General features: G+C 42.8%; 2 protein-coding genes across 5 annotated transcripts in view; one reads left to right on the top strand and one right to left on the bottom strand.

Moving 5' to 3' along the window:
* Positions 1-562: 562 nt before the first annotated feature.
* LOC309358876 (vomeronasal type-2 receptor 26-like) lies at positions 563-8681 on the top strand (the record flags this gene model as incomplete). Its single annotated transcript, XM_081892144.1, has 5 exons — positions 563-777; positions 2001-2292; positions 5902-6129; positions 7475-7601; positions 7780-8681. 5 exons carry the CDS (start codon positions 563-565, stop codon positions 8679-8681), a joined length of 1764 nt encoding a protein of 587 aa, XP_081748270.1.
* Positions 8682-9895: 1214 nt separating this feature from the next.
* Positions 9896-17672, bottom strand: part of LOC309358607 (C-type lectin domain family 10 member A-like) — a 90477-nt gene continuing 82700 nt past the window's right edge. For 3 of the 4 annotated variants that reach the window (XR_014163493.1, XM_081891957.1, XM_081891958.1), the window contains exons 3-8: positions 16983-17087; positions 14925-15023; positions 13950-14036; positions 12713-12864; positions 11293-11402; positions 9896-10269 (exon numbers count right to left, since the gene is read on the bottom strand). Coding sequence is in view for 2 of the 4 variants with exons in the window: in XM_081891957.1 (XP_081748083.1) it covers positions 10116-10269; positions 11293-11402; positions 12713-12864; positions 13950-14036; positions 14925-15023; positions 16983-17087 (707 nt within the window). In the remaining 2 variants the exon portion in view is untranslated. Of the gene's footprint in view, positions 10270-11292; positions 11403-12712; positions 12865-13949; positions 14037-14924; positions 15024-16795; positions 16818-16982; positions 17088-17672 lie in introns of those variants that run through there. The other variant, XR_014163494.1, reaches the window with a different exon arrangement.

The raw sequence follows: 17672 nt of genomic DNA on the forward strand, positions 1-17672 counted from the left end.
AAACTGACTCAATTTAAAGGTTCTGCAACGTTTTATTCTACCTCTTTAAATTATTGGCTGCAAAGCAGTTATTCTTTTATTATAAATTTTCTTCTCTCACCCAGTTTTCTAGGTGACTTTTTTCTCTCATTTTACTGAATCTCATTAAACTTTTATTCCTCCATACTAAGGAGGACGAGCTGAGACTTTGGCTACGATGTAATAAACATCTCCCCCCACTGCACATCACCAAGAAGCAACAACCCAGCAAAGCTGATTAAGTCTCCTGTAATTATCACAGAAATCATTATCATTTCTTTGACTCTCTGGGGAGTTCCAGTAGCTGCATGAAAACGATGAATCAAGACTTGCAGATACTATTAATATCTCCTGTGATGTTCAGAGCTTGGCCTTACACCAAGGGCTCTGTCAGACTGATCACTGATTCATTTCCCTGCAAAAATCTGGCTTTCGTAACCGTCCCATTGAGACTTTGCTGCTCAGTATCACTCAGATGAAAATGGGCAAAGAGATGAATTGTCGCCTAAAAAATTCCTCTTGCTCCTACCATGCTCTGTGGAGGATGGTACTTTCCATGATATTGGCGTCAGTGCAGCTTCCTCCAGATGAGTGCAAGGCTCCTGTTGCTTCGTGTTCCATCAGTGACCCTCTTCCTATTCTTCACAAATATTTCCAGTCTGGAGATGTTGTTGTTGCTGGCATTATGTCTCAAATCTATATAACTTCAAGCATAGCCTTCGATGAACCTCCTACACCTGAACTCTTTGATGACATTCTGTAAATAAATGTTTGTGTGTGTGTGTGTGTGTGTGTGTGTGTGCATGCGCGCACGCTTAAAAACTTTATCGTATATCTGTAATGAATATATTTCTGCATTTGACATATAATGAAGGTGATGCTCATTACACTAGTGGCCAAAATTGTGGAAAACTTTAGGAAAAGCTGTATTTCTAAGGTTTGGCAGCTGATAACAACAGTTCCAATGCCATGAAATTAAATATTATTAGAAAGATAATCTAATGCAGAATATACTGCCACAAACTGTGCTGAATAGCCCTGACCTGAATCCAACTGAAAATCTGTGGAGCTGATTAAGAAACCATTTTAGTCGGAAGCAGCCAAGGAATAAAGCACAACTGATAGACGCAATAATGCAATCTTGGTTTCACATTATAACAACTGACAAACGGAAATCTTTGGCTTACTCCATGGGATGCCATTGTTGGGCTGTAATGGCAGCAAAAGGTTTCCACTTACAGAAATAATGAAAAGCTATGAAATACCTTTTATTATGGTTTTCTGCATATAACATTTTTATTTGGGTATAACTGTTGATAGAATAAGGATTATTCAACACTGTTGCATTATATTATCATTCTAATGCTATATATATTTATGGTATTGATCTAAAAACTACTGGTGTTGTGAGCCAGAGATACAGAAATACTTTCCAAAATGTTTTCATAATATTGGCCACGTGTGTATGAATTCCTACCAACCCTTTTCCTTCCACGTAGTTCTGGTGTTTATGAGACATGGGGGCAGACCTGATAGCTCACACCCAGTTTGTGGTAAACTTTTTCTTCTTATATGGCAGGATTATACCAATGTTCAGTTTTTTTAAAAAATAATTGCAAGGCAGTAAGAAGATAAAATCCCCATTCACTTTGTTAAGGCTTTCTGCTCATTTACCATGGTGAGCTCAGGATTTCTTATTGAATATTTGACTTTTATCCAAGCAAAGTCATAATTCATTCAGACTTAGAGGTGATTTTATTGTAAGCTTTTGCTGACCAGACTTCCTCCTCCTCTGTTGAACAGAACTAGTAGCAATCAGGGCCAGGCTGCCTATGTGGTGGCAGGAGTTAGATATTCAGCGCAGCAAAACATCCAGGTTTCAATGTTGTGTTTCAATATATCCACACACTTTCCTTCACTGTGGGAATGAAATCCATTTTTGTGAATGTGAACTGTTATGCACTATGTCGCTCTCCATACAGACCAATGACACAACTCTACCAGCATATCCTGGCTTTGGCATTTGCTGTGAAAGAGATAAATGAAAATCCCCAAATATTGCCCAATATGTCTCTGGGTTTCCACATCTATAACAGCCATTTCAGTCCAAGCTGGACCTACCAAGCCTCCATGGAACTTCTCTCTAGCCAAGAAAGACTCCTCCCCAACTACAAGTGTGATGTTCAGGAGACTCCAAAGGTGGTCATTGGGGGGGCAAACTCTGATTTACGTCTCCACATGTCAACCATCCTGTCTATGTACAAGATGCCAAGAGTAAGAGTTCTGCATGGAACATGGGTCATCATGAAAGCCATTTACAGTTGCCTTTGACTAAATCTCATTGGGTTGCATGCTGGTAATTGAATGGCAAAGTGGGCAGAGGTTGGTATTTCTCAACCAAAAATGTAGGTTGTGGAAAATATGTCTGCTTCAGTTCCAGACATCTTTAAAAACTCAGGTGGAATAATTCTTCATTGGACATTTTACTGCTGTTCAGGACTGTAATAAAACATCTGTGGCCTGTGGCACCACAACTGTATGTTTGCTATGCCTGCTGAAAAATCACTTATATCGAAATATTTTCCAAAATAACTTTAACATTTCCAAATCAACAGAGGTAAAGAATATGTGGGAAATAGCTTTCCTCCATGGTTCTCTATCCTTCACAGTTGAAACAAGGAATCATCTAGGGTTCCAGAATTTATTCAGACGAGAAACCTTACATGCAGCAGGGGGAGAAAGCTTTTTCAGGCTTTTCTTTGAACAAGCATTTACCAGTTATTTCCTTTACTTTTCTTTAGATGTGAAAAGCAGCCAATTCTTCCATAAACCTAACTGCAAAATTGCTATATTTGATGTGAAGTCATTAATAGCCAAGTATTTCCCAAATCTGTAGATTCTAAATTTATTTCTGTTTAGATTTTTAAACAGAAATAATGAAAAAGGCAAATCCTCCTGGTTAATATACAGTAGTACCTTGGGTTACAAGAGCCTTTTAATAAGGGTGAAAGAGGAGAGCACAAAATATGGTCTGAAGCTCAACATCAAAAAAACGAAGATCATGGCCACTGGGCCCATCACCTCCTGGCAAATAGAAGGGGAAGAAATGGAGGCAGTGAGAGATTTTACTTTCTTGGGCTCCATGATCACTGCAGATGGTGACAGCAGTCATGAAATTAAAAGACGCCTGCTCCTTGGGAGAAAGGTGATGGCAAACCTAGATAGCATCTTAAAAAGCAGAGACATCACCTTGCCAACAAAGGTCCGTATAGTTAAAGCCATGGTTTTCCCAGTAGTGATGTATGGAAGCGAGAGCTGGACCATCAAGAAGGCTGATCGCCGAACAATTGATGCTTTTGAATTATGGTGCTGGACGAGACTCTTGAGAGTCCCGTGGACTGCAAGAAGATCAAACCTCTTCATTCTGAAGGAAATCAGCCCTGAGTGCTCACTGGAAGGACAGATCGTGAAGTTGAGGCTCCAGTACTTTGGCCACCTCATGAGAAGAGAAGACTCCCTGGAAAAGACCCTGATGTTGGGAAAGATGGAGGGCACAAGGAGAAGGGGATGACGGAGGATGAGATGGTGGGACAGTGTTCTTGAAGCTACTAACATGAGCCTGACCAAACTGCGGGAGGCAGTGGAAGACAGGAGTGCCTGGCGTGCTCTGGTCCATGGGGTCACAAAGAGTCGGACACGACAAAATGACTAAACAACAACAACCTCGGGTTACAGATACTTCATGTTACAGGTGCTTCAGGTTACAGACGCCGCTAACCCAGAAATAGTACCTTGGGTTAAGAACTTTGTTTCAGGATGAGAACAGAAATCGTGCTCCGGCGGCGTGGTGGCAGCAGGAGGCCCCATTAGCTAAAGTGGTACCTCAGGTTAAGAACAGTTTCAGGTTAAGAACGGACCTCCGGAATGAATTAAGTTCTTAACCCAAGGTACCACTGTATACCAATTAAATAGAGATTGAAATCTGGTTTTGAGTCTAATTGGTGTTTTGATATCATCATTTGTTATCATCTTTCCTCCCTTGATTTTAACAATGACCCTCTTCAGCTCATCTATGGATCTTCTCCTTTGACGACTAATGACATTCAAGCCCTTTTCACCCACTGGATATTCCCAGATGGGACTCTGCAATACAAGGGGATCCTCCAGTTACTGCTGCATTTCCGTTGGGTGTGGATTGGTGTGCTTTTTCTCCAAGATGACACTGGAGAGAGATTTGTTCAAATTGTTCTCCCTATGTTTGCCCAAAAGGGTATCTGCTTTGATTTTATAGAAAGTTTCCCTAGGCTTACCTCTTCTGGTGAGTTTGATGAAATGGTGGAAGAAGGTTCGAAAACAATCAGCATTATTGTGCAAAGCACTGCCAATGCTGTGGTTGTGCATGGTGAAATTCAAACAATCATGGTAATGAGAATGATACCCAAACTTGCAGAAGCAAATGATGTGCCAATGCAAGGAAATACAAAAGTCTGGATTATGACAGCCCAGATGGATTTCACCTCATTTCCCATTCAAAGAGGTTGGGACATCACATTCCTCCATGGGGCTCTATCCTTTGCAGTTCACTCTAAGGATCTTCCAGGATTCCAGAAATTTATTCAGATGAGAAAGCCTACCTTGGAAAAAGAAGATGGCTTTCTCAGGGTTTTCTGGGAAGAGGCATTTAATTGTGGTTTTCCCGACCCTGCTTCAAAGAAGAAAGATGACAAAATCTGCACTGGGGAGGAGAATATTGAGAGCCTGCCTGGGTCTGTTTTTGAAATGAGCATGAGAGCCCACAGCTACAGCATCTACAATGCAATCTATATTTTGGCACATGCTTTGCACACCATGCAGTCCACCAAGTCAAATTGCGGAGCAATGGCAGGTGGAGCAAGAGGGAAACTTACAGATCAACAGCCGTGGCAGGTAATGTTGTCTTCCAGTTAATACAGATGTCTGTAATCAGCTCTGGAGCTCAGCCAAAGGGGGCACTTTTCTTGAATACCTCTGTCAGTAGGGGAAACTCACTGCGTGTCAAGGCCCTGAGCCCTCGCCCAGTTGTTGAATAATAAAACACATGGACACCAGTATTTTAGATTTGTGGTCTAAGTTCTATGAGATTTAGGCCAAGACTAACTGTAATTCTTAAAAGAACCACACCTTACCTCCACAATGATCATTGCTACAATTGAAATTAGCCTTCACAAAACATTTAAATGAATATTGTGTTCCACAATGTCGAACTTTTGTATATCCTCATGAGCAGGGCTTTTTTCAGCCATAACTCAGGGGAACTTAGTTCTCTCCCCTCTCCAGGGGGCACCATTGCTATTCCAAGGGAACGAAGGAGGTGTTTGTGGTGAGTTCCAGCATCTCTTTTTCTAGAAAATAGTACAGCTCATTAATTCATTTTTTCCTTTTTAGCTCCATCCATTTTGGATAAGCTTGATAAACTGACTCATTAAAAGAGACTCATTAAAAACACACAGAGAAAGACACTAACACACATCTTTTAAGGAGACCATGAACTATACCTCTTAGATGTTAAAGATAAACACTCTATTTGTACAAATATTACTTGGGAGCCAGTGTGGTGTAGTGGTTAAGAGCGGTAGTCTCCTAATCTGGGGAACCGGGTTCGTGTCTCCGCTCCTCCACCTGCAGCTGCTGCGTGACCTTGGGCCAGTCACACTTCTCTGAAGTCTCTCAGCCCCACTCACCTCACAGAGTGCTTGTTGTGGGGGAGGAAGGGAAAGGAGAATGTTAGCCGCTTTGAGACTCCTGAAGGGGTGTGAAAGGCGGGATATCAAATCCAAACTCTTCTACTTATATTTAATTATTTTTGGCATCTTCATTTATTGCTTTTTTCCTCTTCAAACTCAGGTCTACCACTTTCTGGGAAGAGTTTCATTCAATAATAGTGCTGGGGAAGAAGTTTCCTTTGACCAAAATGGGGAATTAGTAGCTGGATTTGATATAGTAAATTGGGTCACATTCCCAAATCAGTCATTTCTGAGAGCCAAAGTTGGAACAATGGACCCACAAGCTCCCCCAGAAAAGAGGTTAACCATCCATGATGATGGTATCATGTGGCCCAACTGGTTCAACCAGGTACGAAGTTGTTCTGGATTTTCTCTAGTTTTTTGGTCAGTCCGAAAACTACCTCACTGCAACACATTGAATCACCATCAATTATCAGACTAGGTATATTAGAGGAAACACCTGACTGTTAAAAAGAAAGCTATTGTGTTTCCGAGCCTATTTGCAGAGGTATCTGAGCTGCAGAGTGTCACTAGTCAATTAAATTCAAAGTATGTCTTTTAATTAGAATATCCTTCCTTCCTTCCTTCCTTCCTTCCTTCCTTCCTTCCTTCCTTCCTTCCTTCCTTCCTTCCTTCCTTCCTTCCTTCCTTCCCTCCCTCCTTCCTTCCCTCCTTTTTTCTTTCCTTCCTAGTATTTTGCATGCACACACACCATCAATCCATTCTGGAGTTATTTGGCCCCAAATCAAATGGGGATAAGGCAATGTTTGATTAGGGTTCTTAAAATTCCAATTGAACATACTGTCAGAAATGCTCTCCACCTTTCTTTAGACCATACTTCAAACCCCTGCAGTGAGGATTGGACCATTTACTCAGAGGTTGGTGATCAGAGGGCTCAATCCTGCTCAATTTGATGGCACCCATGTGTCCCCCTGCTTGGAACAGGTACACATATCCAAAGTACAGTGTGGGGCTATTTGAAAGCTCTGTTGTAAACAGCCCTGTGATGGTGCTATTTGCAGATGCTTCCTGCCTACCCTTCCCATCCGGCAACCCAAACCCTAACATCACTTGGGGGGGGGAGTGTAATTCCGTTTGATTCAGGACTGTCTTCATCCAACTTGGATGAAGTCTGGGTCCTTCTAAATCAGCCCAATTCACTTGGGGATTTGGTCAAATCTGTTCCACAGCTCTAAATTTTATCCCACAATTACTCCAGACAGAGTCGATTCACTGTTGAAACCTTCTCATTGGCTTGCATAGAACTATTATCCAAACTTTTACTTGCAGAACTCTTCAAAAACAGAACATAAACATCAAAGATACAACCAAATATTCATGCAGTGTCTTGTGCTGTGCAACACAGGCTCAGCATCTTAGAAAATGTGACATAATCTAAACAGACTTGGAAGCAAAGTCTCTCTCTCTCTCTCTCTCTCTCTCTCTCTCTCTCTCTCTCTCTCTCTCTCTCTCTCTCTCTCTCTCACAGCATCCGTTTCCCTGGAGCTGTTTTCCTTGAGAGTTTCATTTACATCTTCTGTTCCCTGTGGTGTTCAGAGAAAGAGAAAGGTCATCTTTAGAAAAAAAGCACAAAACCTCTAGCAAGCTATTGTTTTACTGTCGTTTTTATTATTTGAAGATAGGTCAGTGAGATGCGAACTCCCAAACCATTTCCTTCTTTCATTTATGAACAGGCACAACCCACTTCTCTGTGTAAGGAGAATTGTCATGTAGGTTATAGAAAGAACAAGAAGGAAGGAAAGCCATTCTGCTGCTACGATTGCCTTCCGTGTCCAGAAGGGAAGATCTCAAGCAAGGAGGGTAAGGAATGCATCACACGCTTTAATTTTACCTGTGAATCAGAAGCTCCTTTCTCTAGTGGGAAAACAGTATGGAAGTAGCAAATATACATTCTGGTATCTCTTAGGTGCATTGTGACAAACTGGGGACTGAAGACTTTTTTAATAATAAGATTTGTTTCTTCCTTTTTCTTTTTCAGACATGAACGACTGTTTAGAATGCCCTGGAGATCTATATGCAAACAATGAACAGGATGGCTGCCTCCCCAAAGACAAAACATTCTTGTCTTATGGAGAACCGTTGGGGATCAGTTTGGCCACGTTGGCCCTCTTCTTTTCCTGCATCACAGCTTTGGTGCTTCAAATATTCACAAAGCACAGAGATACTCCCATAGTTAAAGCCAACAACTGCAACCTCACTTATATTCTCCTCCTTTTCCTCCTCCTCTCCTTCCTTTGTGCTCTGCTCTTCATTGGCCAGCCTGAGGAAGTGACCTGCCTCCTTCGGCAAACTGCTTTTGGCATGATCTTCTCAGTGGCAATTTCTTGCATATTGTCCAAAACCACCATTGTGGTTCTGGCTTTCATGGCCACCAAGCCAGGGTCCAGCATGAGGAAGTGGCTGGGGAAACAATTGGCCAGCTCCATTGTTCTTTCCTGCTCCCTTATTCAAGCCACAATCTGTAGCATATGGCTGGCAACTTCTCCTCCTTTCCCAGACGTTGACATGCACTCAATGACTGAAGAAATAATATTAGAATGTAATGAAGGCTCCACTCTCATGTTTTATTGTGTCCTGGGATTCATGGGTCTGCTGGCCATTGTGAGCTTCACGGTGGCTTTCCTAGCTAGAAAGTTGCCTGACAGTTTCAATGAAGCCAAATTCATCACCTTCAGCATGTTGGTCTTTTGCAGTGTGTGGCTCTCCTTTGTTCCAACCTACTTGAGCACCAAGGGCAAATACATGGTGGCTGTGGAGATCTTCTCCATCTTGGCCTCCAGTTGTGGGTTACTGGGCTGCATCTTTTCCCCCAAATGCTATGTTATTTTACTGAGGCCTGAGCTGAACAGCAGGGAGCAGCTAATAAGAAGACAGTTTTAAATAATCCAGAAGTCTGAATCATGCTCGTAATTCTAGTTGTCTGTTCTTGCTATTTTATTTACATGTATGTAATTAGAAATTAGGAATGCTCATGAGAAACCATGTGCCTTGCCCCCTCCTGGGTAATGACTGCCCCCCCAGTGACTCCCAAGCCTCCCCCAATCTGTCAAAACAAAGGGGGCAGAAAATAGAGGAAGGCTCAGGAGTCACAGGTAGGTGACGCACCATAGCCCAGTTTGTAAAAAAACTTTGCATTTATGTTTTGCAGGGTGCGAAAGAAGGGCTTTGCACCTTTATACAATATGCATGTGTGTTTGGGCCCAGGGACATTTGCCTCACCATCCCAACTACTGACTCCCTGTTGCTACTCAGCTTCAAAACAACAACAACAACAAACGGGTCCCCGGATTTAGTGGAAAAAATCTGCTAACTATATCCTATGCCACACATTTAACCCAGAGATGCATTTTAAATAAAAGCACTTATTCTACTCATGTTAAAACACTGATTCCTGGGCAATCCAAAGGCTGGATTTAGAAGGCGATTGGGCCAGATCTGGCCCCCGGGCCTTAGTTTGCCTACCCATGATCTATGAGAATAACCTTGAACTTGGCTCTGTCGTAAGTGGGCACCCAGGGCAGCTGTTTTCACCAAGGGCCCCATGTTCTCGACCAGAAGATCCTTTCAGCATCCTGGCTCCTGCATTCTGCACCAGCTGGCACTGTGAAACCAGACTCAAGGGCCGCCCCACAAGGAAGTGCTTTGCAGGAATCCAGCCTTGAGATTATCAACACATGGGCTGCAGTGATCAGGCTACCCCTGCCCAGGAGCAGCTGCAGTTGGTGAAGCAGACAAAGCTGGTTTATTGATCCTCATCCAGTCCCCAACTGCATCAGGACACTGAAGAGCTCAGTTGGCTAGACCGTGGTGCTAATAATGCAAAGTCTGCAGGTTCAAGCACATTCCTGCATTGCCGGGGGTTCGACTAGATAATCCTCAGGGGCCCTTCCAACTCTATGATTCTACCACCGGGGATGAAAAAGTTAGTGTGCCCTCCTCCCTGGCGATGAACTCACCGGTTGCCCTTATGTGCCCTGTAAGGTAGTGACCATGCAGATCAGAAATCAGAAGAGGCAATGGGGCATCAGACACAAAGAGTTAGGAAACAAATATTGGTGTGCATTGAAAATAAATGCATTGAATGGAAAACAGGCTATGATTGGATCCTTCCATTCTTTATTTTTGTAGTCATCTGCATTTGAGCTTGCAGAATAAGGTCTTTTCAAGGTGGTTTTGAGGGCTGATGCCAGAGAGTCCCAAAACGTAGGTGGCAGAGTGTGGATTGTACATTAAAACAGCGGGGTGGGTGATCTCTTGGTTTTGTTTTTGTGTAGTGATCATGGGATCCAGTTACGTTCATTTTAAGGTGTCTTCTTAGAGCCAAGTATCCTTAGGCACCTTCTTACAAACATAGTTTATTGGTATATCACATTTTGCTGCCATCCAGCATTTGTTGTAGTAGCAATCAAAGGACATTGCAATACAGTCATGGTTCGGTTCTCTATTTGGCTCATAGTAATTCCAGTAGCTGAAAAGAAAAGAAACAGCAGCACTGATCGATCAAGATTGGATGTCTACTTCCTCACTCACTCCCCATGCTTTCTACTGTTACTTGGAAACGTATCTTTTAAGAAGCGTATCTTCTGGGATCAATAACAAATGACATCCCCATAAATAAGAAAATGATATTCTTCTATGCATCCGCTGCCACAAGAGTTCTTATAGCAAAGAACTGGAAGGGAGACAAAATACCCACAATAATAGATTGGCAAATCAAACTTATTGAATTTGTTGAATTGGCCAAAATGACGGCAGCTATCAGAGGTCAAACAAATAAAAATTTAATAAAAGAAGGGAGTTGCGTGAATGAATATACGAAACAACACTGCTCCGGTACAGAAATATTGATATGTAAAGAACAAAGTTTGTAAGGGGAAAAGGTTACAAATGCAAGTAAAATCAGAATATTTGTCAATACAACAACACAACTGTAAAGATAAGTTATAGAATTAAGGTCAAGCAACGATGGAAGGAAGTGAGATTTTAACTCACATTTCGAGTTATGTCGAACCAATGGTGGGGTTGTGAGGTGGTGGCATGCTTTGTTTACTAACATGTACATATGTGTAAACCTTTCTTTCTGTTATTTTGTAGAGATAAAAACTTCAATAAAATTAATAATAATAACAATAATAAACTGTAGAAATATTTTCCTAAAGAGAGTGTTGCTCAGCTTTAGGTTCCTACAAGTCCCGTTGAAGCTGAGCTAAGCAGCACAAACCATTTAAAAGCATGTTTTCACCCTCTTCTGAATCAGCACATTCACTTGTTTAGAGAAGCAGGAAGAGCAGCCTTCCTCCCTCTGCAACCTAGTGAGAAGAAGCAGTCACTCACCTGGATAATGATGTAGAGGAGTACATATGTAGACCTTTGGTCATAGAGAAAAGTGCATGGCAAAATATATTTGGAGACCAAATAGATCAATTATGTAAACAGAATCTGCAACTTTTTGGAACGTATGTCATTAACAAATATTTTTTCAAAAACTTACGTTTCTGAAGCTATTTTCCCTGACAGCCATTTCCATGTCCCTCCCTCGTCTTTAAAGACTCCAATCCAAAAAACCTTTTTAAGGTTTTGTACTTCAGTGCTCACAAAAAGCTAGGGAAGGGGTGGAGAAAGAACAAATAAAATATTTTAAGACAATGTCCCTTTCTCTGGGAGACTACAGCCCTTTACAGAAATTCAACAGGCATAAGACAAACACATTTTAAAAGGAACAGGTGTCACCTTTGAAGACCCTACCCACATTTTTTTTGGAAGCAGTGATCAAAACTATACATAGTATTCCCATCACCAATAGTAATTTCATACAGTGGATGTGGTATTGTCCCCCTGATCAACATTATGATGATGATGAATGATGATGATGGAATCAAGGAAGCATTCCAAAGAGGAAATATTATAGTGAAGGGTAACTTCACCTGCCCTCACCAAGACTGGCTACATATGTATTCCAGTCATGACACAGAGTTAAAATTTCCAAATACTGTTAATGACTGTGCCATAGAACAGTTGGTCTTGGAGCCATCTAGTGGGACAGTGACCTGTGTGGCAAATACTCCAGTTTCTGCATCCATGTTTGTTGGTTGGTTCCAGGGACACTGGAATCAGTCTGGTTGTGGTATGCTTAATGGCATGATGATGGGGTCTCACCCATGTCTATGCCCTGTAGCACCCCAGTAGCCCTTCTGCCAGGGCTAAGGCTCTGGGAGAGGGATCTAGAAGAAGAAGAAGAGTTTGGATTTGATATCCCGCCTTTCACTACCTTTAAGGAGTCTCAAAGCGGCTCACATTCTCCTTTCCCTTCCTCCCCCACAACAAACACTCTGTGAGGTGAGTGGGGCTGAGAGACTTCAAAGAAGTGTGACTGGCCCAAGGTCACCCAGCAGCTGCAGGTGGAGGAGCGGGGAAGCGAACCCAGTTCCCCAGATTACGAGACTACCGCTCTTAACCACTACACTACACTGGCTCTCTTAACCACTACACCACACTGGATCTACCCTGCAAGCTCCTCTGGAGTCCTTTCCATGATACTGGCATGCCAGAGGGTTAGGGTGGTGAGCAAAGCCTTCTTTCTAAGCACTCAGTACATCTCACAGAGTAGAGGAAGAATTTACCAGCAAGCCAAGGGATAGATGCCCCTCAAGTATCTCCTCCTTCACTCCCTTCAAAACCTCCTTCCTGAATGCCAGCTTCATTCTATTAGAGCTCAGCAGCTCCTAGAAACCTTAGTTAGTCCCAGATGGTAGCAGCTGCTCCCTGCCTCACCCACCCCTTGGCTTGACTGATGGAGTTGCTGTCTTGGCTGCATACAGGTAAATATAACCTTCTTAAATGGATAGTGATGATAGGAGCCCATTGGCTCAAGAAGATCCCCTACCTTTCCTATACTCAGCTTTGATGCTCACCTGTTCTTCCCTTGTTTCCGCAGAAATAAGGTTGGCGCCTTCCCGCTCACAATTTTTTTGGGCATCCATCCATGAGGCTACCTCACTAGAAAACCAATATAAGGTCCTTTCATATATAACCCAGCCATCGTTCAAGTTTTCAGTAAGGATATCTTTGAGTCAAGCCATGTATGGAGGAAGTAGAGAGAGAAAAATGGGGGATTTAATGGGAACCACCTTGTAGGTCTGTGCAGATTTCAATTATTTTTGTTAAGTTCATTTCTGTGGCCATGTGATAACATATCTAGGAACCTCAGGAAGATTAAAACAAGAACAACATTAACTCTTCAGCCCACGCTGATGCTGCAGTAAATACCTGGGTGGGCATAGCTGGGAGTGCAGTCAAGAACGTTTTATTTGAGGGAATAGACAAAAGAGTATGTCAGGGGCCTCACTTATTTGTTTCCACCTGGATACTCAGGACAACATCAGGGCAGACTTGAAGATTGGGGAGGGGAAGTAGCTGTGGCTTATCAAAATTCCCTTTCTCTCTCTAGGCTCTCTGTGGAGGCGGGGAGGGGAACCCTAGATTGAAGGAGGCAGTGGTAAAACCACTCCTTAAGAAATCTTCCCTGGGCTCAGAAAATTTACGTAACTGACTGTCAGTTGCTAATCTCCCCTTTTGGGCAAGGTCCTTGAGTGGGTGGTTGTGGACCAGATCCAGGTGCTCTTGGAGGAAACTGATTTTCTAGATCCATTTCAATCAGGATTTTCTGGACCCTTTTCAGTTTAGGCCTGGTTTTGGCATATGTCTTTAAAGGCAATGACATTTCCCAAAGACAAAGTGAAAGAGGGGAAATGGCATTATACAACTCTCACAAAATGTGTATTTTGCTGCTGACCATCTTTAGCTTGCTTCTATGTACAAGTAAGGTAATAGGCATTCATTCCCATTCTTTGCTTCTACATCTAAAGCTTTATAGACAATTTTAAAATCACTTAACCAATTATGTATTCAGTGGCCAAGGGGTCAATTCACTGTGTGAGTGGGAATGAGGGCTTCTTTCTGATGACGGGCTTGTCTTTCCTCACAATAGAAGCTAAATCTCAACAGTTCAGGAGAGCTGATCTGAATATCTCTGATGTTTCCCTCGGGTGGCTCTAAGAGTTTTCAGCTAGAGGAGAGGCTTTCAGCTGGTGCAAACTCAAGACAGGCTCCCATTGCACTACAATTCTTCAGCATCGTAGGATAGCTTACCAATTTCTTTTTGCAGTTCATCATTTTTATTGGCAAAATACCGCATTTCCTCTGATATGTTTTGAGCTGCAGCAAGTATTTCTAAGTCTAAAAAAATTGAAACAGTTTTAAGGCAGGAGTATCTGAAATAACAATCTGCAAATATCAGGAAACCATTTCCAAATACTTAAAAACACCCAAGTCTGAAACAAGAAGCAGAGGATGGGGTCCTTGTGACTATGAGGACAGACTTGATTCTCTGTGGCTGAGATCACCAATGAAAAGCCTCAGAAGAATCCTGCAGCTGGATCAGACCAAAGACCCATGCAACCCACTATCCTATTCTCATATTGCAAGTGGCTCATGAAGTATCTCTAATGTTCCCCTCCTTTGTCCTCCTTTTCTGCTGGGAATCACAGGGTCACAAACAAATTCCTGCCTCGAGTCCTACAGGAAAGCCAAATATACAAAGAATACTTTGCAGTTTTCAATTATGCTTTGTGAGATCTAAGGAAATAGAGGCACCGAAACTCTTTTTCTGCTGAATTCTGGGTTGCATCCCACATAGAGCTAAGTAGGACATAATGTCAGTGCAAGGATTTTTTCCTTGTGCAATGCAATCTTCAGCCCCCTTCCCTCCAATCTGTTCTGAAGTCCCCCCCCCCCCCGGAGAGCAGCTTTGGTGATGGCATGCAGGGAGAACTGGGGGGAACATTCCCATGTGCTAGTGCTAAAATTTTGCACTAGCACAAACATTGTGAGTTACAGTCTGATGGGGGAGGACAGCATTTCTAGTGGGGAGATGTGAGAATCACGACCGTCTGCTTTTCTTCTTGCTGAGCAATGAAAAAGTGCTAAACTCTGTGGGGTGACGAGTTTCATTGAATATATGTTTTGCTCACACAATTTGAATCCCAAAGTGAACTACATGAATTGAACTCTGTTTAATTTAAACATGTTACAGCAAAAGTGTGGATGTTCATATAAAATGCTTACCCTCCTTGTCTATATAGACTGGATCAATCCCAACCAGAACGGTTCGAATCATATCCACTGCCATTTGAAACTCCTGTCTTTTTTCCAGTTCCTTCTGATCTAAGATGGAAGCAGGTAGAAAATAAATGAAGAAATTCTGTTCTGGCACACTAGTCTGATAAACTGGGGAAGGGGATACTTGGTTTCAAACTGCTATTAATATTGAATTTAAATTGCAGACTTGTACAACAAACATGCCCCGGGACCTTATGGAGAAGGACAAATAAAAAATCAAATCAACAAAAACATGAAAATGACTTCTATTAACATTTTTTTTGCTCTCAGCCCTTAGACTGAGGGTTCCTATGCCTTGATTTAAGCTGCCCTGGTGGTCTGAACTCCTGTTTCCATTTGACCTGCTACTTCTGTCACCAGATGGTTGGCCTTCCTTAGAGAGCTTTAGATTTTGGGGTGTCTAGATACACCTGCCCTCTTTGTCCTACAGACTTGCATTTGCCAGGCTGTCTCATGCTTAAAATATGCAAATTCTTGGTCATTTGGTTCCCTCCCCCTGAGCTTTGCTTACTTTGGAGTGCCCTTTAAAAACAAATTATCTAGGCAAATAGGCCATGTGTTCATCTATCCAGTCCTATTTTACTAGAAAAAGAGGCACCGGAGCACACCATGAATGCCTCCCTTGTTCTCTTAGAATGACAGGGGCACCCACCTGAGAGGGGCCGGAACTGAGTCCTGATTAATTCTAGCTGCAAAAAGCCCAGCATATATCTCAATATTTAGGTAGGCTCTGGACTCACCCACATTGGCCATGGCCTTAGCCTCTGCAGCCTGTTTTCCCCAAGCTCTTTCCTTCATGGGACTGGAGCACGAGCAGAGGGCATGTAGTGATCAGGTGGGATTGTGATGAGGAATTATAAAAAATATGGAGCAAGCCATTTGTGTCAGCAATGAAAGCATTGCGTTGACTGGGTTTGAGCCATTTTGATATGATTTCTGATCAATCCACGCCTCTACATCTCTGTCTTATTTCTCTGCCTGACAGGCATGTATAAGCATTCTAAACACAGGCCAGATACAGATAGGTAGCCGTGTTGGTCTGCCATAGTCAAAACAAAAAAACAAAAAAAATCCTTCCAGTAGCACCTTAAAGACCAACTAAGTTAGTTCTTGGTATGAGCTTTCGTGTGCATGCGCGTGTATCTGAAGAAGTGTGCATGCACATGAAAGCTCATACCAAGAACTAACTTAGTTGGTCTTTAAGGTGCTACTAAACACAGGCCAGTTGTTCATCAGGCATCCTGGGTCATAAAGCTAGAAGATAGCTTTGATGTGGTTTGTTAATCGTTCACAAGGAGATGGTAAATACTATCCTTCCTCTCCTGTTTACTCCTGTTTATGACCTCCGGGGTTTCCTAAAAGCATTCCTCCTTGCTTCCTCTTTTATTTACTCTGGAGTACTATGCATGCTCAAATTAGCTCTTTGTAGTTTTAACTTTTAACTTTGTCCCCACGTGGGGGTTTTGAAATGCTCAGAGGAAATCGGGTTGGTTCTTAGGAACACTGTGTAAAAAGTTATTTTGTGAATAAAATGACCTGGGCCGAGGGGTGGAGAGAATTATTATTATTATTATACACACATCTCCCAGAGTCTTGCTGGTCAAGCCTTGTGTGTATTTTATTAATCAGAGTCCAATTCTTCCTTGCTTTGGGAACGCTACAGGGCAGGGTGGTGAGATCAGGAACAGGGGCTCTCCCACAGCAAATGAGGATTAGTTAGGAAAGGAGGAGAGAATTGTAACTGGGAAAGGGAATTGTCCAGGGTGTCCCAGGGACTTGTGTTAGCCTATGTCTCTCTTACAAGTGCTGGAACTCACTTTTTCAGGGAGAACAAAACAGTGCCATTGCTGTCAATGGGTGACAGCTGTAACTCACCCCTGGAAATCAAAGAGAGATGAAAGGGGTAAAGGGAAGGTGGATCCTGCCATCTCCTTTTGGAAATGCTATTGGCATTAAAGCAAAGCCCATGACAGTAGTATCAACGTACGCCAATTATGTACTTACATAGCATGTAAATCAGCAGTGTCAAGGCAGCAGTGATGAAAATCTCAAGAATGATCAATCTTTCACCCGCTGGAGATTTGAAGAAAGTAACCAAGTCGTGAAAAGCTGATGTTTGAAGAAAGAAAATTTTACTTTAGCCATCAATAGCCAACATACCATTGCCACCCCAGGGAAAAGTGTTTCCATGTGCTGTGGAATCCAACTGTTCAAGGAGTGGGCACTTGGGAGGATAAAAGCAGGTGGAGGGAGCAAGCCGAGATGCCTTGCTGCTTGAGGAAACTTTTCTGACCAATGTCTGGATCAGAAGACAGTAGCCTTTGATACTACTTTCTGCCCCCAGGCAAATGACAAGATGCCCCCTCCATCCACACAATTCCACATACACAAGCTGAGCTGGGCTGGCCATTGGCTCCTATTTCTATGCTGCTGATGGGGCAGCAGACTAACTGAGGAGGTGCAATGCAGCTTACAGTATGTGGTCTACACCAGGGGTCAGCAAACTACGGTCCGTGGGCCGAGTCAGGCCCACAAGGGTTGTAAATCCTGGCTGCATGACCATGTAAGGATCCTCCAAGAGTCTGAGGGCGAAATGCACGCTGGAAAGAATTGCATTTCTTTGGTAGAGCCAACGCAGAGCCAGGGTCATCCATCATCCCAGCGCTGCGTTTCACTGGTAGAGCTGACGCAGCG

This window comes from Podarcis melisellensis (genome assembly GCF_964234715.1).
Source record: "Podarcis melisellensis genome assembly, chromosome: 16".
Classification (NCBI taxonomy): domain Eukaryota; kingdom Metazoa; phylum Chordata; class Lepidosauria; order Squamata; family Lacertidae; genus Podarcis; species Podarcis melisellensis.